Source organism: Neovison vison, chromosome 11 (genome assembly GCF_020171115.1).
Source record: "Neovison vison isolate M4711 chromosome 11, ASM_NN_V1, whole genome shotgun sequence".
Lineage (NCBI taxonomy): Eukaryota > Metazoa > Chordata > Mammalia > Carnivora > Mustelidae > Neogale > Neogale vison.
The window spans coordinates 36228336-36251954 of NC_058101.1; the positions used below are offsets into that span (position 1 = coordinate 36228336).

At 39.8% G+C, this 23619-nt stretch overlaps 2 protein-coding genes across 6 annotated transcripts in view; both read left to right on the forward strand.

The window, feature by feature from the left end:
* TLR1 (toll like receptor 1) overlaps window positions 1-20860 on the forward strand; it is a 34787-nt gene extending 13927 nt beyond the window's left edge. For 2 of the 5 annotated variants that reach the window (XM_044224576.1, XM_044224578.1), the window contains 3 exons: window positions 15708-15805; window positions 15904-16007; window positions 18228-20860. In XM_044224576.1, the coding sequence (XP_044080511.1) occupies window positions 18295-20667 (2373 nt within the window). In that variant the 5' untranslated portion in view covers window positions 15708-15805; window positions 15904-16007; window positions 18228-18294 and the 3' untranslated portion in view covers window positions 20668-20860. Of the gene's footprint in view, window positions 1-3446; window positions 3533-11089; window positions 11399-11488; window positions 11581-15707; window positions 15806-15903; window positions 16008-18227 lie in introns of those variants that run through there. The other 3 variants (XM_044224575.1, XM_044224577.1, XM_044224579.1) reach the window with 3 other exon arrangements.
* On the forward strand, window positions 3442-6617 carry TLR6 (toll like receptor 6). The gene is made up of 2 exons (XM_044224574.1): window positions 3442-3532; window positions 3715-6617. Exon 2 carries the CDS (start codon window positions 3784-3786, stop codon window positions 6163-6165), a length of 2382 nt encoding a protein of 793 aa, XP_044080509.1. The 5' UTR covers window positions 3442-3532; window positions 3715-3783; the 3' UTR covers window positions 6166-6617.
* Window positions 20861-23619: the final 2759 nt, after the last annotated feature.

Here is a 23619-nt window from a genome sequence, read left to right on the forward strand (position 1 = left end):
GAGGCAGGCAGAGAGAGAGAGGAGGAAGCAGGCTTTCCACGGAGCAGAGAGCCCCATGCGGGGCTCGATCCCAGGACCCTGGGATCATGACCTGAGCTAAAGGCAGAGACTTTAACCCACTGAGCCACCCAGGCGCCCCAATTTTGCTTTTATTTTAATGAGGATTTTTGCATCTGTGTTCATCAGAGATACTGGCTTATAGTTCTTCTTCTTCTTCTTTTTCTATTTTTTTGGTAGTGTCTTTTCTGGTTTTAGTTTTAGGGTAATGCTGGCCTCATAGAATGAATTTTGAAGCTTTTCTTCATCTTCTATTTTTTTGAATAGTTTGAGAAGATCAGATATTAATTCTTCTTTAAAGTTTGGTAGAATTTGTCTGTGAACCCATCTATCTGTTCCTGGACTTTTGCTTTTTGGGAGTTTTTTCAATTTATTTTTTATTTTTTATTTTTTTAAAAGATTTTATTTATTTATTTGACAGACAGAGATCACAAGGAGGCAGAGAGGCAGGCAGAGAGAGAGAGGGAAGCAGGCTCCCTGCTGAGCAGAGAGCCCAATTTGGGGCTCGATCCCAGGACTCTGGGATCATGACCTGAGCTGAAGGCAGAGGCTTTAACTCACTGAGCCACCCAGGCACCCCGGGAGTTTTTTTTAATATGGATCTAATTTTATTGCTAGTAATCAGTCTGTTTAAATTTTCTATTTCTCAGAATCAGTTTTGGCAGGTTAAAAATGGATTTTATCCATTTTTTCTGTTGTTCAGTTTGAAATTAAGAGAAAAAAAAATCCCATTTATGATTGCACCAAAAATAATAAAATACCAGGAAAAAACTTAACCAAGGAGGTAGAAGATCTGTACAGACTGATTACCAGCAATGAGACAGAATCTTGCAAACAAAAGTCCAGGACCAGAAAGTTTCACAGGTGAAACCTATCAAACATTTAAAGATGAGTTGGGGCACCTGAGTGGCTCAGTGGGTTAAGCCTCTGCCTTTGGCTCAGGTCATGATCCCAGGGTCCTGGGATCGAGCCCCGCATCGGGCTCTCTGCTCAACAGGGAGCCTGCTTCCCTGTCTCTCTGCCTGCCTCTCTGTCTACTTGTGATCCCTGTCTGTCAAATAAATAAATAAACTCTTAAAAAAAAAAAACCAAAAACTTATAAAGATGAGTTAGCACTTATTCTTCTCAAACTATTCCAAAAATAGAAGAGGAAAGAAAGCTCAAAAATTCATTCTATGAGGCCAGAATTACCCTGCTACCAAAACCAGATAAAGGCACCACAGAAAAAGAGAACTCTAGCCAGTATCAAAGAAAAATAGATACAAAAATTCTCAACAAAATACTAGCAAACTAAATTATTACAAAAATGATTCAACACAATCTCGTGGGATTTATTTCTGGGATTCAAGTGTGGTTCAACATTTGCAAATCAATCAACATGATACATCACATTAAGAGAAAGTATAAAAACCACATGATCAACCCAAATGATGCAGAAAAAACATCTGACAAAGTACAACATTCATTCATCAAAGAAAACCCTCAATAAAATAGGAGAACATACCACAACATAATAAAGGCCTTATTTGAAAAACTCACAGCTAACATCATACTCAACAGTGAAAAACTGAGAGCTTTGCCTCCAAGATCAGAAACAAGACAAGGATGTCCATTCTCATCACTCTTATTCAACATGGTACCAGAAGTCCTAGCCATAGCATTCAGACAAGAAAAAGAAATAAAAGGCATCCAAATTGGTAAGGAAGAAGTACAATTTTCACTATTTGCAGATGACATGATAGTATATGGAGAAAATCCTAAAGAGTCCACAGAAAAGCTAATAGAATTGTTAAATGAATTCAGTAAAATTGCAGATGCAAAATTAATATGCAGGAATTTGTTACATCTCTATATACTTCTCCTCTTTTAAAATTAATGGACTCTATTTTTTTAGAGAAGTTTTAGTTTTATAGAAAAATTGAGCAAATAGTCCAGCAGTTTCCATATACCCCTTCTCCACTGTGTACAGCTTTTCCTATTACATTTTGCATTAGTGTGGTACATTATATAATTGATATATTATTGCTAACTAAGGTCCGTAATTTATATTTGGATTCAGTCTTTGTGTTGTATAGTTCTGTGGGCTTTGACAAATGCAGAAGGTCCTGTATCCACTTTTGAACACAAGTCCTTCATCAGATATGTGTTGTGTAAATATTTTCTCCCCGCCAGGGGCCTGTCTTTTCATTGTCTTAATGGTGTCTTTTGCAAAGTAGAAAATTTTAATTTTAGTGAAGTCCAACTTTAACAATGTTTTCTTTCATGGATTTTACTTTTGATATTGTATCTAAAAAGTCATCTTCAAACCCAAAGTCAGCTAGATTCTTCTTATATTATCCCCTCGAAGCTTTCTAGTTTTATAGTTTATATTTAGGTTTATGATCCATTTGGGGTTAATTTTTGTGAAAAGTGTAAGTTCTGTGTTACAACTTCCCCCCACCTTTTTTTGTTGCATTTGGATGTCTTATATATAGTTCCAATAGCATTTGTTGGAAAAACTGTCTTTCGTTTTCGGAATTGCCTCTGCTTCTTTGTCAAAGACCAGATGGCTATATTTGTGTGGGTCTATTTCTAACTTCTTTATTCTGGTCCATTGATCTCTCCATCCATTCTTTCACTGATACCATACTGTCTTGTTTACTGTAGGTTTATAAGAAGTCTTGAAGTTGGGTAGTGTCACTTCTCTAACTTTGTTCTTTTTATTTTTTCTGTAAATGGATAATACTTTCTAATTTATTTGCATGTCTTCTATTGTTTAAAGTAGGCATTTTGAGTATTGTAATGTGGTAACTCTGGAAATATAACAAGGAGGTAACTCAGATTCTCTCTCCCATCGTTTGTTGTTGCTACATGTTGTGGGGTGTTGTTGGTTGTTTGCTCAGTGACTGCTCTAAACTATTGTTTAAGGACTGTATTCTTTGTTATGTGTGGTCATTGACTTCTCTGCTCCATTAGCTTACTGGCTAGTTAGTGCTTTGATGGGGACTTTCTTAAACACCTAGGGAAAAAATAAAAGAAAACTTCTGATCTTTGTAGATTGGCTCTGTGTTGATGCATTTCCTCAATGCTTGTCCTGGCTATTTACAACTCTGCCTTCACAGAGTCAAAGGTCAGTCAGAGATGAAAGTTGAGGGTTTTCTTATCTTTTTTGAGCTTCCATACGGTCCTGGACACAAGTGTATCTCTTTACATTTTGTGGCAAACATGGTGTGTTACAAAGACTTTTCCCCCCATATCTCTCTTCCTTCCCTGACTTTTTGGTTTGTGTGCTATTTGTCACATTTGTTATTCCTTGTTCTAGGTACCTATGGCTAGTATGTTTACCTTTAAAGGTTTTCAATAAACATTACCGAGAAGCCTGCTCCAGCCCTGAGAATATTCTGAAGAGGGTGAAACAAAACCAAGCCCCTGAGTGGACCCCTAAGAGAGTGCCCAGACAGGATAAAACACAGAACCATATTTCTTGGATAATAAGGTCTGTATTGCCTCCTCTGGTACCAACAAGCTACATAACTGCGAAAATATCACACTTAACTATGTGGACAGAAATGACTCTTACAGTGAATGAAAAGATCATTGAGATTTTGTGTTTTGCAAGTGGAGGTTGGAGAGCAATCATCCAATATTTATATATCTTCATGTGTATTATATTTCTAGAATTTGGACACATATCAAGATGCTCTGAAGAACAGCAACAACCCTTTGGGGAATAGCCATTTCAACATCATGACCAAAGACAAAGACTCAATCACAGGAAGCTTTCACTTTGTATGCCTTGTGATCTTAATAGTTGGAAACATAATCCAGTTTTCTGAAGAGAGTGAATTTGCCGTGGACATGTCAAATATGAAACTTACTCATGTCCCAAAAAACCTGCCACCAAAAACGAAAATCTTAGATATGTCTCAGAACCACATATCTGAGCTTCATATCTCTGACATGAGCTATCTCTCAGGGCTTAAAGTTTTGAGACTTTCTCATAATAGAATCTGGTGCCTTGATTTTAGAATTTTCAAGTTCAACCAGAATTTGGAATATTTGGATTTATCTCACAATCAGTTACAGAATATATCCTGCCATCTTGTCACAAGTCTCAAGCATTTAGACCTCTCATTCAATGACTTTGATGTCCTGCCCATCTGTAAGGAATTTGGCAACCTGACACAGCTACATTTCTTAGGATTAAGTGCTATAAAGTTACGACAATTAGATCTGCTACCAATTGCTCATCTGCATCTAAATTATATCCTTCTGGATTTAGAAAGATATTATGCAAATGAAACAGAAAGTCTTCCAATTTTAAATACAAAAACACTTGACCTTGTTTTTCCTCCAGATCAGCTCTTCTCTGTCCAAGTGAGCATATTAGTTAATAGTTTAGTGTGCTTACAACTGACTAATATTAAATTGAATGATAGTAATTGTGAACTATTCACTGCCTTTTCATCGGGACTCACTAGAGGTCCAACTTTACTGAATGTTACTCTCAGACATATGAAAACAACTTGGAAATGTCTAGTTGATATTTTTCAATCTCTTTGGCCCAAACCTGTAGAATATCTCAATATTTATAATTTAACAATATTTGACAAAATTGACAAAGAAAATTTTCATTATTCTAAAACAACACTGAAGGCATTGAAAATAGAGCATGTTAAAAATGAGGTTTTCCTTTATTCACAGACTGCGTTATACACAATTTTTTCTGAGATGAATATTATGATGTTAACCATATCAGATACACGTTTTATACACATGCTTTGTCCTCCACCATCAAACATATTTAAGTTTTTGAACTTTACCCAGAATCTTTTCACAGATAGTGTTTTTCAAAATTGTTCCCAACTTGTTAGATTGGAAACACTTATCTTACGAAAGAATAAATTAGAAGACTTTTACAAAGTAAGTCTCATGACTAAGCATATGACATCTTTGGAAATATTGGATGTTAGTGGGAATTCTTTGGAATATGATAGACATGATGGAGACTGCACTTGGGTTGGGAGTATAGTTGTGTTAAATTTGTCTTCAAATATACTTACTGACTCTGTTTTCAGATGTTTACCTCCCAAGGTCAAGGTGCTTGATCTTCATGATAACAGAATAAGGAGCATTCCTAAGCCAATCATGAAACTAGAAGCTTTGCAAGAACTCAATGTTGCTTCCAATTCTTTAGCCCACCTTCCAGACTGTGGTACTTTTAGCAGCCTTTCTGTACTGATCATTGACTCTAATTCAATTTCCAACCCATCAGCTGATTTCTTCCAGAGCTGCCAGAAGATTAGGTCCATAAGAGCAGGGAACAATCCATTCCAATGTACATGTGAGCTCAGAGAATTTGTCCAAAGTCTAGGCCGAGTATCCCATGAAGTAATAGAAGGTTGGCCTGATTCTTACAAGTGTGACTATCCAGAAAACTACAAGGGAACCCTGCTGAAGGACTTTCACGTGTCTCAGTTATCCTGCAACACAACTCTGCTGCTTGTTACCATTGGGGTCACTATGCTGGTGTTGACTGCTACTGTGACCGCCCTCTGTATCTACTTTGATCTGCCCTGGTATCTCAGGATGGTGTGTCAGTGGACCCAGACCCAGCGTAGGGCAAGGAACCTACCTTTAGAAGAACTCCAAAGAACCCTCCAGTTCCATGCTTTTATTTCATACAGTGAACATGATTCGGCCTGGGTGAAGAATGAACTGGTACCTTGCCTAGAAAAAGAAGGCATAAGGGTTTGTCTCCATGAGAGAAACTTTGTTCCTGGCAAGAGCATAGTGGAAAATATCATAAACTGCATTGAGAAAAGTTACAAGTCCATCTTTGTTTTGTCGCCTAACTTTGTCCAGAGTGAGTGGTGCCATTATGAACTCTACTTTGCCCATCATAATCTCTTTCATGAAGGATCTGATAACTTAATCCTGATCTTGCTGGAACCCATTCCACGTAACTGCATTCCCAGCAAGTATCACAAGCTGAGGGCTCTCATGACACAGAGGACTTACTTGGAATGGCCCAAGGAGAAGAGCAAACATGGTCTTTTCTGGGCTAATATTAGAGCTGCTTTTAACATGAAGTTAGCACTAATTGCTGAAAACGATGCAGAAACTTGAAAAAGTCAGGGACTTCTCTTTTAAAAAACCATCATTAACTTGGATTCTGATGAACATGATGGTTTTGGATTGCTGTATAGATGGTGCCTTTATTAGCCCTACACATTTGGGGAAGACTTAAGGAAAACTGTTTGAACTAAACTAGGGGGCAAGGCTGGAGGCCGAGGTGTTGCTCAGACTTGCCTATTATAGGTACCTCCGTCCTCTGGTTCAACCATTCTGTTTCAAATGGAAATACTCTTGAGTAAATGCTCATTGAAGGACCCTTGCTCTCCCTTCTCCTTTCAGCCACAAATGGGTTCTGTGTGAACAGGAATTTATGGGATTTCATGGCAGCAAGGAAAGGGTCAAACTTAGAAGTGTACACAGTGGCCCTAGGAGTATCTTTTTTTCTTTATTTCCTTCATTTATTTCTAGAGAGAGAGAGTGCATAAGCAGAGTGGGGGCAGAAGGAGAGGGAGATAGAGAAAACCAAGCAGGGTCCACACTCAGCACAGACCTCAATGTGGGGCCTGATCCCACAACTCTGAGACCATGACCCAAGCCAACATCAAGAGTCAGACACTTTACCAACTGAGCCACCCAGTCACCCTGGTCCTTGGAGTATCTTCTGGAGCTTCACTGTCCTCTGAGTGAACTTTGTCATCCTGTTCAACTTTGGAGCTTGAGAAAAAATTAGACCAGTTATGGAAAATAAAGTTTTTTTGTTCACATCTGAGTATATTATTAAATTTTTGACCCTGTCATACAAATATGTAGTTAACCAGTTAACTCAGGACTTCATAATTTACATATATAAAGGGAAATACAGTTGACCTCTGAACAACATGGGTTTGAACTGCATGGATCCACTCGTACATGGACTTTTTACAGTGTGGTACTATAAATATATTTTCTCTTCCTTGTGATTTCCTTAATGTTTTCCTTTTTTATCCGGTTTATTTTGTTGTGACAATACAATATATGATACATATAACATAAAATATGTGTTGACTGATGTTATGTTATTGGTAAGGCTTCTGGTCGACAGGAGGCCATTAGTAATTACGTTTTAAGAGTGTTGAAAGTTGGTGCGCCTGAGTGGCTCAGTGGGTTAAAGCCTCTGCCTCCAGCTCAGGTCATGATCACAGGGTCCTGGGATTGAGCCCTGCATCGGGTTCTCTGCTCCGTGGGGAGCCTGCTTCCTCCTCTCTCTGCCTGCATCTCTGCCTACTTGTGATCTCTGTCTGTTAAATAAATAAAATCTAAAAAAAAAAAAGTGTTAAAAGTTATACACAGATTTTTTACTAATTAAGTTTTGGGGGTGTTAAATGTTGTGCACAGAATTTTTACTACACAGGGGGTCGGCACTCCTAACCCCCCCATTGTTCAAGGGTCAACTGTATAGCCTTCAGTCCCAGGCTATTGAGGGCAAAGCCATGGATTTATTTGTTTACAAAGGAAACTCAGAGCCACATTTATTTATTTATAACTGGTTATCAAATAGGATATTTCTGGTTGTCTTAGAGTTTTAGCAAATGGCTGCCTTCTTGCTGTGTCCTCAGATGGCCTTTCCTCTGTGTGTACACATCCCCAGTGTCTCTTCCTCTTCTAATAAGGACACCAGTCATATTGGATTGGGGTCCCACCCTTATGACCTCATGCAACTTTAATTACCTCTGCAAAATCCCTATCTCCAAAAAGAGTTGCATTCTAAGGTACTGGGGCGTGAAGGCTTCAACATGTCAGTCTTGGAGGGGTCACAGTTTGGTCTGTAACAGATGACTACACCGATAAATTTAAAAATCTTGTGAGGGAGACTTAGTCGTCACCATTACCCCTTCACCCTTTATTTAATTAATGTGTGAGTTTTTTGGAGCACCTGACAACGCAGCTAGAGAGTACATTTCCCAGCCTCCCTTGCAGCTTGATGTGGACATGTGACTGAATTCTGGTTGTGGGATATAGCTGGAAACTGTGCCACTCTGGGTCAGATCTCTAAGAAAAATGAGTCTGGATTCCTTTGTCCCTACTGTTTTTGTATTGGGGAGAAAATAGGATGTGGAGGATCCATCTAGAACCTCTGGCCTCCTAACGGTCCTCTTCGTTTTTCTTCTTTCCTCTCATATTCTCCAAACAGCAATCACAGGGATCGTTTTTAAAGTGTAAGTTGTATCAAGCTACTCTCCTGCTTAAAACCTTCTAATGACCTCCCCTTATGGTTAAAACGAAATCCAACCCGTCAGGACCTGTCATCATGGTCTGCCTTCCACTCTGAACCACCTGTGCATCTCTTTCCTCTCTCCCCTTGCCTACCACCTTCCAGCTACAGCTGCCTCTGGCTCTTCCCCAATGCGCCACATTGAGTCCCACTTCTGTCCCCTCTGCACCTGGCACTTGTTGCTCTCTTTGTTGAGATTATTCTTTCTTCAGAACATGCCTAGCTTGTTCTTGCCATTCGTGTCTCAGCTTAAATGTCATCTCCTCAGAGAGACCTTCTGGAATTCCCAACCTAAGGAAGGATTCCTCCCAGTCACTCTGGCACATTACTTCCCTTTGGTTTCCTTTACAGCACACATCACCCTCTAAGTTATCCTGTTCACTTGTTTTCTGTTTCTGTCCACTAAAATATAAGCTCCAAGAGCAAAAGATCCATCTGCCCCTTCTTTTCTGCTCGTCCTTGGTGCTAAGAACAGTGTGGTCCATTGAAGACCTTTAGTAGAACTTACTGGGTGGATGAATAGCTCTGAATGGCCATAAGCATAAAATGGCTTTGAAATCCTCATTTTTATCTTAAAACTCCATGCAAACAGAGTGTCCCCTTCCTTCATAGTTGTTCAGTGCATTTACCTGCTCCAAATCTACTGCTGTAATTTGAGAAGTTTTTCTTAATATGCTCTGTGTTGTAAGCACCATGATAAGAATAAAAATTAAGTACTTCAGTAAGGTGACGGGTTAGGAGGAATGGGAAATGCCAAAGATGATTAGGGAGTGCTGCTGGCTTGAAAGGTTTTGGGCCAGGCTGGGGCAGCAAAAAGGCCCTGAGCCTTTGGCTGGGGTGGCCCTTCAAGAGGAGGGCACACTGGGCACAAAGTTGGAATTGAAAGGGAGCTGTGAGCAAAGAAAAAATCCACCTAGCAGCCTTCCTGGATGTGTTTGTCTCCTAGGACTGCCACAGTCAAATAGTGCAGACTGGGTAGGTCAAAACACCAGAAATTGATTCTGTCACAGTTTCAGAGGCCGGAAGTCCAAAATCACAGGAACTTTTTTTTTTTTAAAGATGTGTTTATTTATTTTGAGAGAAAGAAAGAGAGAACAGAGGAAGGGGCTGAGCCAGAAGAAAAGAGGGAATCCCTAGCAGACTCCATGCTGAGTGCCGAGCCCCGTGTGGGGTTCAATCCCACCACCCTGAGATCATGACCTGAGCCAAAACCAAGAGCCAGATGCTTAATTGACTGAGCCACCCAGGCCCCCCAGCCACAGGGACTTAGAGGTTTTTACTTAAAGTTAGTTTATGAGAAATCTCAAGAGAGCCATGTGTAAATATATAGTTTTTACTTTTCCCCATCCAGCCAAGTGGATTCTGAAATTCTCCCCTTCTAACCTCCTAGTGATGAGCAGACATCAAAGCTCTCTAGTCCGTTTGAGGTATTAATATTGCGATCTAGTTTTAAAATTTTAATCTCCATCCCCATCTAAAGCTCATCTCCTTTCTCCATATCACGGGCAGAGCTTATAGCTCAATCTTGGTGCATGTACGGGAGGTGTACACGGTCTGAAATACATACTCCTGCCGTTCCCTCTTCCAGACCTGATGTAGGGACCAGGGGTGAGAGGTAGGAAGGCAGATGTCCTTTTCTATAATTGTGTTGGTTAAGGTACAGAATGAGGAGACCTCAAACACAGGGGCTTAAATAAGATAAAAGTTTCTTTCTTTCTTAAATATAAGTCATATATAATCTGGAGGTCTAGGATAGGTAGTAGTATCTACTCCACAAAGTCATTCAAGAGCTCAGACTGGCCAGTTGGCTCTGTTTCCTGTGAAGGTGAGGTAATGGCAGGATGGTTAGGCCTACTTCAACTGCTTTTGAGAAAATTAAAGGTTTTTTAAGGACATGTGGATCCGTGCACAATTCCAAGTCGACACGATTACAAGTGTGTTCATCTTATGACAATATGGAGGAAAGAAAGAAGTAGGTGGGCACCTGAGAATGGTGGGGAGGAGTTCCAGGACTCTAGAATGCTCCAGTGCCCCATCTCTAGACCCGGTTCACAAAGTCAAATATCTTTGGGAGCCAGAAGCTGAATTCTTAGTCAAAGAGGACTCTCATCTCCTGTTAGGGGTCTGAGAGAAGAAACAGTTGACATGGAGGAGAAGGAGGTTCATTCTTTCAGTTTCAGAAATATATTTATAGACACAGTTCCCCTATTAAGTCATGAGGGGGTAGAGAGAAACAGAGAGAGTGACAGAGAGAGGGAAGTTGGCCTTGCTCACTGTGGAAGAAAAAGCTGATTATAGCAAGAAGTTGTACACAGTCTACCATGGCACATCATGGAGTCCTTGGCTGGGGACAAGTTCTGGGGCAGACAATGGGCATTTGTTGGCCCATCTGTTGTTATTATTGCTATTTCAAAAGAATGGAGCTGTCAGAATGGTTCCCTCAGCGTGCAGGTAGATAACCCAAAGGAGGTGTCTTAGACCTTCCCGGACAAAAGAGACTGATAAATAGCACAGTTTTTCATAATGGAGGATTTTAAAAAATTTTGTAAAAATTTATTTCACAGACAGAGATAGGCAGAGAGAAAGGGAAGCAGGCTCCCTGTGAGCAGAGAGCCCGATGCAGGGCTCGATCCCAGGACCCTGGGATCATGATCTGAGCCGAAGGCAGAGGCTTTAACCCACTGAGCCACCCAGGCACCCCTTCATAACGGAGTTTTGAAAAATCACTTTTTGAAAAAAGTTTGAAAATATCAATGGCAAAAAACTGGAGCAAACAGATTTTCTCTGAAAACCAATTTCTCAAAGAAAAAGACACAATTGGCATCCGTTCTGTGTCAGCACATGATCTTCCCTCTCCATGAGTCTGAGCGGAACTTTGATCTTGAATCCTTCCTCTTTCCTCTCTCAGTCACTTTTAATAGTGGACTGATCGGGAGGAAACACCGGCGTGAGCTGACTAGGGTGAAATAGAGAACCACAAAAATTCTATTTAAATACAGGTCTATCGTCAACTCACCAAACCCTGTGCTACATGTGAGTAGAAGACAATGAGTTTATACTTACTATGTAACTTCAGTGGAATTCAGTAGATGGCATAAAAGAGCTTTTCTCTCCGCCCCCCAGCATTTAAAAGTAGTTCCTAGCGAAATGAATGTTTGAGGAAGTACTTAAAGTTCTTACTGACTGCCAATGCGACAGATGGGCAGGTTGTGTTGGTAAGTGACTTTTGTTTTTAATTCTATAAAAGAAAATAATGGTTTAACAGTTATTGGACACAAGAATGTCAAAAGTCTCTACAAGTAGGAGATCTTGTGGGTTTGGGGTGTTTTTCTAAATACATTATTTCTGAGGTGTGCTTACTGTGTTTTGGGTCTTTTTTTTTTTAAGATTTTATTTATTTACTTGACAAAGATCACAAGTAGGCAGAGATGCGGGGGCGGGGGGAGCAGGCTCCCTGCTGAGCAGAGAGCCCGATGCGGGGCTCGATCCCAGGACCCTGAGATCATGACCTGAGCCGAAGGCAGAGGCTTAACCCACTGAGCCACCCAGGCACCCCTACTGTGTTTTGAATTAGCATTTATCAGTTTCTCATCCGAACTCAGAGAAAGGGTGTGTGTGTGTGTGTGTGTGTGTGTGTGTGTTTTGTGTATTTGTTTTTCTTTGTGTGTATTTGTTTTTCTTTGGATGACACCTCTTCTCATGCGTGCTTGCGCTCAGGAACTGTATTTGAACCGGGAGATGGGAATTTGGATCTCCAACATCTCACGGTTTTCTTACAGAGCAGCTAGCTGTTGGTCGCCGGTGGTACTGGTCTGTGTCCTCCCTTTACAGTGAGACCAACGAGGAAGATGGGGGGGTCTAGATAAATTACTGCTGGAGACAGTGATACCAAACAACCCTTTTTGTTTTTACGGGTAGGCTGATTTTAATTTTTCTCTCTGGGCTGTTCCCACTAGACACTCTTTTCCGTTTTCTCAAGCCACAGAAACTCTTCTGGGCACTACTAGTCAGGTGCGACTGTAGGTTTAGAAAATGTTTCCCAGGCTACACCCCATTTGATCAAAAGAATTGAAAGTAAGTACATCTTCACAATACAAAGCCACAGTTTACAAAACCACATAGGAAATAAAGCCAAAACGCTCTTTTTTTTTTTTTTTTAAGATTTTATTTACTTATTTGACAGAGAGAGATCACAAGCAGGCAGAGAGAGAGGAGGAAGCAGGCTCCCTGCTGAGCAGAGAGCCCGATGGGGGCCTCAATCCCAGGATCCTGAGATCATGACCTGAGCCGAAGGCAGCGGCTTAACCCACTGAGCCACCCAGGCACCCAAGCCAAAACGCTCTTGAACTGGTTCTGATGCTTTTCACCTCAGAGCTCGTTGGCCTTGTGTGGTACAGACTCGCAGTCACTGTTTGTGGTACTGAACTGCATAGGCCGGGTTGATTGTATGGATTTTATCCAGAAGTCAAGTCAATGTCCCGATTTGATTATGCCAAAGTCACTAAAGACAACTCAAATGTATTGATGTATGGTATTGTAGACAGTGAGGCCAAATCTATCATAATCATTAAAATTGACATAAACACATCTAGAGATACTTTTATACTTTTGAATTAAAACTTTCTTTTATGGGCACCTGGGTGGCTCAGTGGGTTAAGTCGCTGCCTTCGGCTCAGGTCATGATCTCAGGGTCCTGGGATCGAGTCCCGCATCCGGCTCTCTGCTGAGCAGAGAGCCCGCTTCCTCCTCTCTCTCTGCCTGCCTCTCTGCCTACTTGTGATCTCTCTCTGTCAAATAAATAAATAAAATATTTAAAAAACAACTACAACAACAAAACTTTCTTTTATGAATCAAGTTGGCAAATAATCATTTTAGTTGGTAGTAAAATAGTTTGGAGATTCAGGGCTGGCCATCAGGACTTTGATTTAAAACAAAAAATTGATCTTTGCTGATTTAGCAAGTTTGGTATATGAAATTTAAAGTACCCAAAAGTCAGTTCCTCAAGTGTACAATACTTTGATTTCTTAATCACAGAAATAAAAGTGGTTTCATAAACTGAGTACTTTAAATTGATGATTACTTATTTGACACAGAGAGAGGGCACAGAAGGAGAGGGAGACTAGCTGACTGGTTAAAAAGTTGTTATACAAACCCAAGCAAATTGTAGTTTTTCATTTTCTATGTTATGAAAAACTTCAAAACTTTATATAAGTAGGCACTATGAATCCCTGCTGTTTAGTTTCAACAAGTATCAATTTATAGGTAATTTGTTTCGCTTAGAACCCCATCCATTGCCCTCTCCAACCCCATTTCAAGTATTTCAAAGCAAACTATAGTTGCTCATTTCGTTTATATTCCTTAAAAACTTAGCAGAGATTAACTCCTTAAAATATCTAGTTGGTTTATTTAAGATCAAGATCTCAGTAAGAGCCATATGTCCCAAATTGTTGCTCATTTTCTTTTTCAAGATTTAAACAGTGAAAGAGCACAAGCAGGGGGCGGGCAGAGGAAGAAGCAGGCTCCCCGCTGAGCAGACAGTCCAATGTGGGGCTCCATCCCCGGACCCTGAGATTACGACTTGAGCCGAAAGCAGACACTTGACGGACTGAGCCACCCAGGCTCCCCTGAAGCTATGCGTTCTTTAAATGCTCAAGATAGACGATAAATTTAAATCCCTTGTGGAAGTTGCTGTTTTTAATTAAACAAGGACAACTTTTTTGTCTTGTTTCTGGTGGGTTCACTGTGTGCTAAGCACTCACGTCTGTCCATGGGGCCCTATCTATGCTCCTTGTCTCTCTTGTCATCTCCTGAACCATGCCTGATTATCCTGACCACAGCTTACTTTCAATCCTGGAGTTGGCCAGAAGTTAGAAAGATCCCCAGATTTGGATTCAAGCTAAGGCATAAGTTAAGAAATCCCATTGAAACCATAAACCCAAGCCAGTTTTACTTCAACTTAGCTTTTACTAGCTGGTTCTGTTTTGAGAGATTAGACACTGGCCCAAACAGTGATTGGGTATTATTCTAATTCTCACATAAGTATTTTCACTTGTATGAGTAGCTCTTTCAGGAAGATGGAGAGAATAAATTGGGCAATTTCTGGATCTTTCAGCCAAATATAATCAATGCCATAAAAATGCCACCTTTACTTTTTTTTTAAATGTAGACATTCTTTATTTATAGTTGACATACAATGTTATATTAATTTCAGGTATACAACTTAGTGATTCAGCAATTCTATACAATAAGCTGTGCCCACCATAAGCATAATTTCCATCTGTCACCATAAAATGTTATTAAAACATTATTGACTATAGTTCTAATGCTCTACGTTTCATCCCAGTGACTTATTTATTTTATAACTGGAAGTTGGTGTCTCTTATTCCTCTTCAGCTGTTTTGCCTATCCTCCCAACCCCGCTCCCTTTGGCAACCACCAGTTTGTTCTCTGTGTTTATGATTCTCTTTCTGTTTTCTTTTATTTGTATTGTTTTTTAGATTCCCATATAAGTGAAATCATATGGTATCTGTTTGACTTATTTTACTTAGCATAATATCCTTTCGGTCCATCCATGTTGTTGTAAATGGCAAGATCTAATTCTTTTTAATGGCTAAGTAATATTCGTGTGTGTGTGTGTGTGTGTGTGTGTGTATTATTGTGTGTGTGTGTGTCTTTATTCATTTATCTATCAATGGACACTTGGATTGCTTCCATATCTTGGCTATTGTACATAAAGCTGCAATAAATAAAGGGCTGTATTTCTTTTCAGAATAGCGTTTTCATTTTCTTTGGGCAAATACCCAATAGTGGATTACTGCATCATATGGTATTTCTTTTTATTTTTTTAAAGATTTTACTTATTTATTTGAGAAAGGAAGAGGAAAAGAGAGAGAGACAGAGTGAGCAGGGAAGGGGGCAGAGGGACAAGCAGACTCCCTGCTGAGCGTGGAGCCCATTGTGGGGACTCGATCCCAGGACCCTGAGACTGTGACCTGAGCCAAAGGCAGACACTTAACCAAATAGCCACCCAGGTGCCCTTGGATCATGTGGTATTTCTATCTGTAATCTTTGGGGAAACTCCATACTGTTTTCCGCAGTAGCTGCACAATGTACATTCCCACCAATAGCGCACAAAGATTCTCTTTTCTCCACATCCTCGCCAACACTTCTTATTTCTTATCTTTTTGCTATTAGCTATTCTGACATGTGCAAAGAGATATTTCATTGTGGTTTTGATTTGCATTTCATTGATGATTAGTGATGTCAAGCATCTTTTCAAGTGTCTTTTGGATACCACCTTTCTTTAACATGCATTTTAATGGCTGGGTTCCTTTCCTTGCAGAGTTTACATGAATGGTGATGAAAGGGGTCTACTGGGCCCTCTCATATATTCAAAGAAATCAAGATAACCAAGGCATCATTGGACACCTCTGTAAAAGTGTAAGTCCAAACAGTGCTCCAAATACTAAATAAGTTTATATGTGTACCTTGGAGGATTTTTACAACTTAGGGCTGTTTCTGGGACTTTAATTATTTAGGTCCTTTTGTGCCCATGGAGAGATGTGGGGGGATATGTGAAGAGGAATTTGAGTCTTTGCCAATATTGATGGCTTGCCTGTCTAATGCAGCTCCAAGAGATTGAGTAAGTTCCCTGAAAGACCCGTGTAGCTATGTAGCCCCAGCTGAAAGGGGAGGGTGGAATAGGGGGTGGGATAGGGGGATGTGGATCACACTCTAGGGTTCATCCCAACACAACTCCCCCTGGTCTCCCATGTCATTAGTATCTTGATAACAAAATAGTGTCTGGGCTATAGTGGGTTGATAACTAGTGCAATAAGCATACCCTAGAATGATGTCTCGCACTTCATAGAGAATAGATACCTATTTGATGAATGGATGAATAAAATTTTTCTGAAGAGGAGGAAACTACTCCTATCATTGAAATGTTTCAGTGCTCCCCATTCCCTTCTGACTCTCAGACCAGAATCCCAAGTCCTTGCAATGATCTGCACCTTGAACAATCTTGCCTCCACTTCCTCTCATCTTCACTCACTCCATACTAACATTGATCACCCTACTGTACCTCAGATAAGCCAGCCTCAGCCGTGCCTCAGGACATTTGCACTGGCCTTTTTCTCTGTCAGAAATGCTTTCCCCAAAGATCTTCCCATAGATGACTTATTCACTCCATTCTACACCACAATGGCATTTTCTCAGAAAGTCCTAGAACTCTGACCGATCAGTCTAAAAAAATCCACCAACCACTGTTACATGCTGACCATTATTCTTGATTCATTTACTCTATTTAATTTTTCTTCTTCTTCTTCTTCTTCTTCTTCTTTTTTTTTTTTTTGGTGCAGAGAACTTGTGCAAGGTGGAGTGAGGGGAGGGCAGACAGAGAAGAGAGGGAAAGACTCTTAAGCAGGTTCCATGCTAAGCACAGAGACCAATTTGGGTCTGAGTCCCACAACCTGAGCCAAAACCAAGAGTTGGGTGTTCAACCAATGGAGCCACCCAGGTGCCCCTCTGCTTAAATTTTCTGTATAATATTTAATACTACATGAAATTACCTGTAGTTATCTATTTTTCCATCTTGCCACTAGATAATAAGCTCCCTGAGAATTAGGGCTTTATTTTGTTCACAGCTTTATCACACTCCATCTCTAGTTCCTAAAACAAGGCCAGTAGATGATCAATACAGAGTGGTTGAATAAATAAATGGATGAATAAATGGGATTTCTGAGAGACCATTTATCATGATCTAATTACCTTTTGAATAAGACCAAAGTTAGGTGTGAAATCACATGTAAATAATAAAAAGTAATGCAAGAAGAGTTTGAATTCAACCTCATGGGAAAGGAACTCTTAAGAGAGCCATGAGGTGGTGCATGTCAAAGGTAGAAAATACACTGGCTGTGAATCCTAGTTTGAGTTCTATATGATCTTGGGAGGGTTGGGCTCAGTGGACTTTCCATAAATACGTAAAACCATCTGTATCAGTTTCCTGTGGCTGCTGTAACAAGTTATCATAAACTTGGTGGCTAAAAAACAACAGAAATGTATTCTCTCGTGGTTCTGGAGACCAGAAGTCTAAAACCAAGGTGTTGGTAGCACTAAACTCTCTGCAAAGCCTCTTCCAGCTTCCAATAGCTATCAGTATTCCTTGGTTTGCACTGCATCTGCTCCAATCTCTGCCTCCTTCTTCAGATGGCCTTCTCTGTGTCTCTGTTGTCTCCATCAAATATCCCTCTTTCTCTTGTAAGAATACTTGTCTCTGGGGGTGCCTGGGTGGCTCAGTGGGTTAAAGCCTCTGCCTTCAGCTCAGGTCATGATCCCAAGGTCCTTGGATCGAGCCCCACATCGGGCTCTCTTCTCAGCAAGGAGCCTGCTTCCCTTCCTCTCTCTCTGCCTGCCTCTCTGCCTTCTTGTGATCTCTGTCTGTCAAATAAATAAATAAAATCTTAAAAAAAAATCCCTGGATTTAAAGACCATCTGGATAACCCAGGATGATCTCCTCATCTAAAGATCCTTAACCTCATTATTTCTACAAAGACCCTCTTCCCAAATTAGGTAATAGTCACAGTTTGTGACGGATAGGACAGGGTTAAAAGGCAGAATTATCTTTTGGGTGAAGCCATCATTCTACCCATTACACCTTCCATATTAAAGGTTATTTGATTAGAGGTGGTATAGTTGTTTATCAATAGGTATATTTCCCTCATTTCAGTTATGTGACTCCAAGGAACATGGAGTCCAAAGAACAGGTTTCATTTTATGAGTCTCTAGGAAAAAATGTTTAATGTCAGCGATGCCTAGTTTCATACAGTCATTTAAAGTGTTTTGTTTTGTTTTGTTTTTTAAGGATCCGTACCTGTATGGAGATGGTCTGAGGAATAGCAACTATACTTAGGAATATCTTGTCTTACAAAATGATGAGAACTAATTCTAGCATCTTTCATTTTGCCATAATCTTCATGTTAATATTTGAGACCAGAACCCAACTATCTGATGAAAGTGAATTTCTAGTTAACAGATCAAAAACTGGTCTCTTTCATGTTCCCAAAGACCTATCCTTGAAAACAACAATCTTAGATATATCACAAAATTATATATCTGAGCTTCACACTTCTGACATCCTATCACTATCAAAGCTGAGGATTTTGGTAGTTTCTCATAATAGAATTCAATATCTTGATATCAGTGTTTTCAAATTCAACCAGGAACTGGAATACTTGGATTTGTCCCACAATGCGTTGGGGAAGATTTCTTGCCATCCTATCATGAACCTCAAGCACTTAGACCTCTCGTTTAATGCATTTGATCATTTGCCCATATGCAAAGAATTTGTCAACATGTCTCAACTAGAATTTCTGGGATTAAGTGCCACATGTTTACAAAAATCTAGTGTGCTACTAATTTCTCCTTTGCATATAAATAAGGTTTTACTGGTCTTAGGAGACACTTATGGGGAAGAAGAAGACCCTGAGAGCCTTCACAACCTTAACACAGAAAGTCTACACATTGTTTTCCCCAGAAGAAAGGAATTCAGTTTTACTTTGGATGTATCAGTCAGCACAGCAGTAAGTCTGGAACTATCTAATATCAAATGTGTGCTAGATGATAATGGATGTTCTTATTTCCAGGATATTCTGTCAAAACTTCAAAAGAATTCAAGGTTATCAAATCTTACTTTAAACAACATTGAAACAACTTGGAATTTTTTCATTATGATCCTCCAGTTGGTTTGGCATACAAGCATAGAGTATTTCTCAATTTCAAATGTAAAACTACAGGGTAGACCTGACTTAAGATATTTTGATTATTCTAACACTTCACTGAAGGCCTTATCTATACAGCATGTTGTCAGTGATGCGTTCTCTTTGCCACAAAGTTATATCTATGAAATCCTTTCAAATATGAACATCCAAAATTTCACAGTGTCTGATACACACATGGTCCACATGGTTTGCCCATCCCAAATTAGCCCATTTCTGTATTTGGATTTTTCTAATAATCTCTTAACAGACATGGTTTTTAAAAATTGTGGAAACTTGGTTAAACTGAAGACGCTTAATTTACAAATGAATCAATTAAAAGAACTTGTAAGTATAGTTAATATGACCAAGAGGATGAAGTCTCTACAACAATTGGATATTAGCCACAATTCTCTAAGTTATGATGAAAATGAAGGAAATTGCACTTGGACTGGAAGTTTATTAAATTTAAATATGTCTTCAAATATACTGACTGAATCTGTTTTCAGATGTTTACCTCCCAAGGTCAAGGTGCTTGATCTTCATGATAACAGAATAAGGAGCATTCCTAAGCCAATCATGAAACTAGAAGCTTTGCAAGAACTCAACGTTGCTTCCAATTCTTTAGCCCACCTTCCAGACTGTGGTGCTTTTAGCAGCCTTTCTGTACTGATCATTGACTCTAATTCAATTTCCAACCCATCAGCTGATTTCTTCCAGAGCTGCCAGAAGATTAGGTCCATAAGAGCAGGGAACAATCCATTCCAATGTACATGTGAGCTCAGAGAATTTGTCCAAAGTCTAGGCCGAGTATCCCATGAAGTAATAGAAGGTTGGCCTGATTCTTACAAGTGTGACTATCCAGAAAACTACAAGGGAACCCTGCTGAAGGACTTTCACGTGTCTCAGTTATCCTGCAACACAACTCTGCTGCTTGTTACCATTGGGGTCACTATGCTGGTGTTGACTGCTACTGTGACCGCCCTCTGTATCTACTTTGATCTGCCCTGGTATCTCAGGATGGTGTGTCAGTGGACCCAGACCCGGCGTAGGGCAAGGAACCTACCTTTAGAAGAACTCCAAAGAACCCTCCAGTTCCATGCCTTTATTTCATATAGCGGGCATGATTCGGCCTGGGTGAAGAGTGAATTACTACCAAACCTAGAAAAAGAAGATATAAGGATTTGTCTCCATGAGAGGAGCTTTGTTCCTGGCAAGAGCATAGTGGAAAATATCATAAACTGCATTGAGAAAAGTTACAAGTCCATCTTTGTTTTGTCACCTAACTTTGTCCAGAGTGAGTGGTGCCATTATGAACTCTACTTTGCCCACCATAATCTCTTTCATGAAGGTTTTGATAACTTAATCTTGATTTTGCTAGAACCTATTCCACAGTATTCCATCCCTAGTAACTATCACAAGCTCAAAAATCTCATGGCACAAAGGACTTACTTGGAATGGCCCAAGGAGAAGAGCAAACATGGACTTTTTTGGGCTAACCTAAGAGCATCTATTAATATTAAATTGATGGAGCAAGCAAAAAAATAGATCACACATAGATCTAAAACTATTCCCTTGTTTCTTCGGGAAAAATGTTGCTGCTTTTGAAGTTCCAACAGTGACTTATTTTGCATCAACAGAAATCTAAATGCAATTTTGAATATATTATGTAGATAAAAATGTGTACTTTCAGAGTCTCCAGTTCACCATTTATATATGGTAATAAAAATTAATGCAATGATATAATTTTGATTTAAGTTGTTAATTTTGAACACATGAGGAATTTATCTTTTTTTGTATGGCTGAATTCATTGAATTTATCATGTAATCAAGACAAGTACCTATTTAAATAATTTTAGTTTCTACAGCAGATTTCTGTAGCTATTGGTGCCCTTCTTGCTTCTACTCAGCATTTGTCCTTGCATGGTGAAGACCACTTATTGCTAATGCTGCAGACTCTTTGCCTGGATTTTCTCCTGGCCATGAGAACCTACTTGGCTTACATAAAGGGCAATTTAAAAGTGCTGGAGATTTTTTTTTTTTTTTTGAAGATCTATTTATTTGAGAGAGCGAGAACACAAGTGGGAGGGACAGAGGGAGAGGGGGAGAGAAATTCAAGCAGACTCTATGCTGAGCATGGAGCCCAACATGGGGCTCTATCTCACAAGCCTGAGATTACAACCTGAGCTGAAACCAAGAGTCAGATTCTCAACAACCCGCTCCACCAGGTGCTCCAAGAAGTGCTGGGGGTTTTTCTTGGAAGGAGTTCTCAATGAATATCAGGAAGAGAATTGTTGGATAAATGCCCCAAATTTCTCACTCATTTTGGGGACAAATCTGGGGTATGCTTTATATTCTCCCTGCGTTCCCAAGTAGAATGGAATTCCAACTCTCCATCGTGGAAATAGCTTGATAAACATATTTTTAATTGGTTTCCTTTCTATCCTTTTCTCATATCCTCATTCCTCTAAGGGTGTTTCCTGGGATCACCTTTGAAATAAACTACTTGTGGTTGAATAGTTGTCTCGGGGTCTGGACCTGAGGCAACACAAATCAAGAGTTCTTGAATTAAATCTCAGGCCAGTTGGAAATTCTGAGTCTGGTTTTCTGTGGCTGGAGCTCTTGCTGAGATTCTAGTTGCCTGACTTAACATGCACAAGAAACTTTGATCTTTTGATCAGATGGAAGAATATAGTCATGTGTATTATTTCTATACATGGCATTCTTGTCTTTGGGAACTGTTAAACATGAGCAGGGCATGAGCAGGACATGAGCGGATTGGGATAGTGCAAGGAATGAACTATACCAGATATTTTTTCCTAGCATCATGTTATCAGAAGTTTTTAATACTCATTAATCGGGACGCCTGGGTGGCGCAGTTGGTTGGACGACTGCCTTCAGCTCAGGACGTGATCCTGGAGTCCCGGGATCGAGTCCCACATCAGGCTCCCAGCTCCATGGGGAGTCTGCTTCACTCTCTGACCTTCTCCTCGCTCATGCTCTCTCTCACTGTCTCTCTCTCTCAAATAAATAAATAAAATCTTTAAAAAAAAAATACTCATTAATCATTCTCATGTTCTATCCTTTTAGTCTAGCTGTCAGCTCTGGGAAGGTGTAAGCAGACAGCATCTTGTCATAGCTGCACCATGTATCTCTCATTTTATGCCCTGTGACTTAACTCATACCCTTGTATGTAATGTTCACAGATGCCTATTCAAGCATTCTGGTATATGCCCAAAGCTAGAAGTGCTAGAGATATTCCCCAGCGAGATCCCTGACTACTTAAGGAAAGGGAGCCATTAGATATATATTGCTTTCTTTTCTTAGGTTAACAAATGAGTTATGTTCTACACCATTCCTCAATGAGTCTCCAGTAGGACTGAGCTTTACTCACTCTGAAATTGCCTTTTCACTTCTTCTTTGTTTCATTTTTCCCAGTCCCCTTATTCTTGATCCATGAGATTACTTCTCCAAACAAATGACCTGTACAACAAAGCTCTTGTCTCAGTCCCCACTTTTGGAAAAAGAAACTCAAGTAACAACATGTACTAGCTGCTTCTTGCCCTAAGAAACTTAAAGTCAATCAGAGGATATTACATAAATCCAGATAACTGAAATAAAAATCATTGAAACAAAAATATACAATGGAAGTTCAGATTGAATGAAAAAAAAAAGTCTTAGAAGTGATGGTTTTTATACTGGACGTGGAAGGAAGATTTTAACTTTGGATTTTTCAATGTGTGATGTTGGGGAATGGAAAGACCATTATAAATAGAGAGATGAAGAGAACAAAGACAAGAATATCCAGAACTATTTTGGGATTGGTGTCCCAATTTGACTGAGCCATGTAGTTTATGAAAAATGACAGTGAGATAAAAGCATGAAAAGTTAGATTAAGATCATACTGTCAAAGATCTTGAAAAGTTAAACTATGGAGTTAGAATTTAGGGATATAGAAAAATCATCATTTAATCTTTTATGACACAGGGGCACCTGGGTGGCTCAGTGGGGTAAAGCCTCTGCCTTCGGCTTGGGCCATGATCCCAGGGTCCTGGGATCAAGCCCCACATTGGGCTCTCTGCTCAGCGGGGAGCCTGCTTCCTCCTTTCTCTCTGTCTGCCTCTCTGCCTGCTTGTAGTCTCTGTCAAATAAACAAATAAAATCTTAAAAAAAAAAAACTTTTATGACACATTATACTGGAAGGGAACTTAAACCACAAAACATATGCTAAAAAATATATAAAAGTACTTGTTCTGGGGTACCTGAGTATCTCGGTCAGTTGAGCACCTGACTCTTGATTTCAGCTCAAGTCATGATCTCAAGGTCCTTCATCAGGCTTAGGGTGGAATCTGCTTGAGATTCTTTTTTCTCTCCCTCTGCCCCTCCCCCTACTCATGCTCAAAATAAATAAATAAAATCTTTTTTTTTTTTTTTAAAGCTCTTGTTCTGTAATGGAAGTTGCAATAGTTGCTAGGACTGGATTTTCCTGTTTTCTCCAGG

Coding starts and splice junctions, on each gene's coding strand:
- TLR6 (XM_044224574.1), top strand. CDS start 3,784: ATGACCAAAGACAAAGACTCAATCACAGGAAGCTTTCACTTTGTATGC.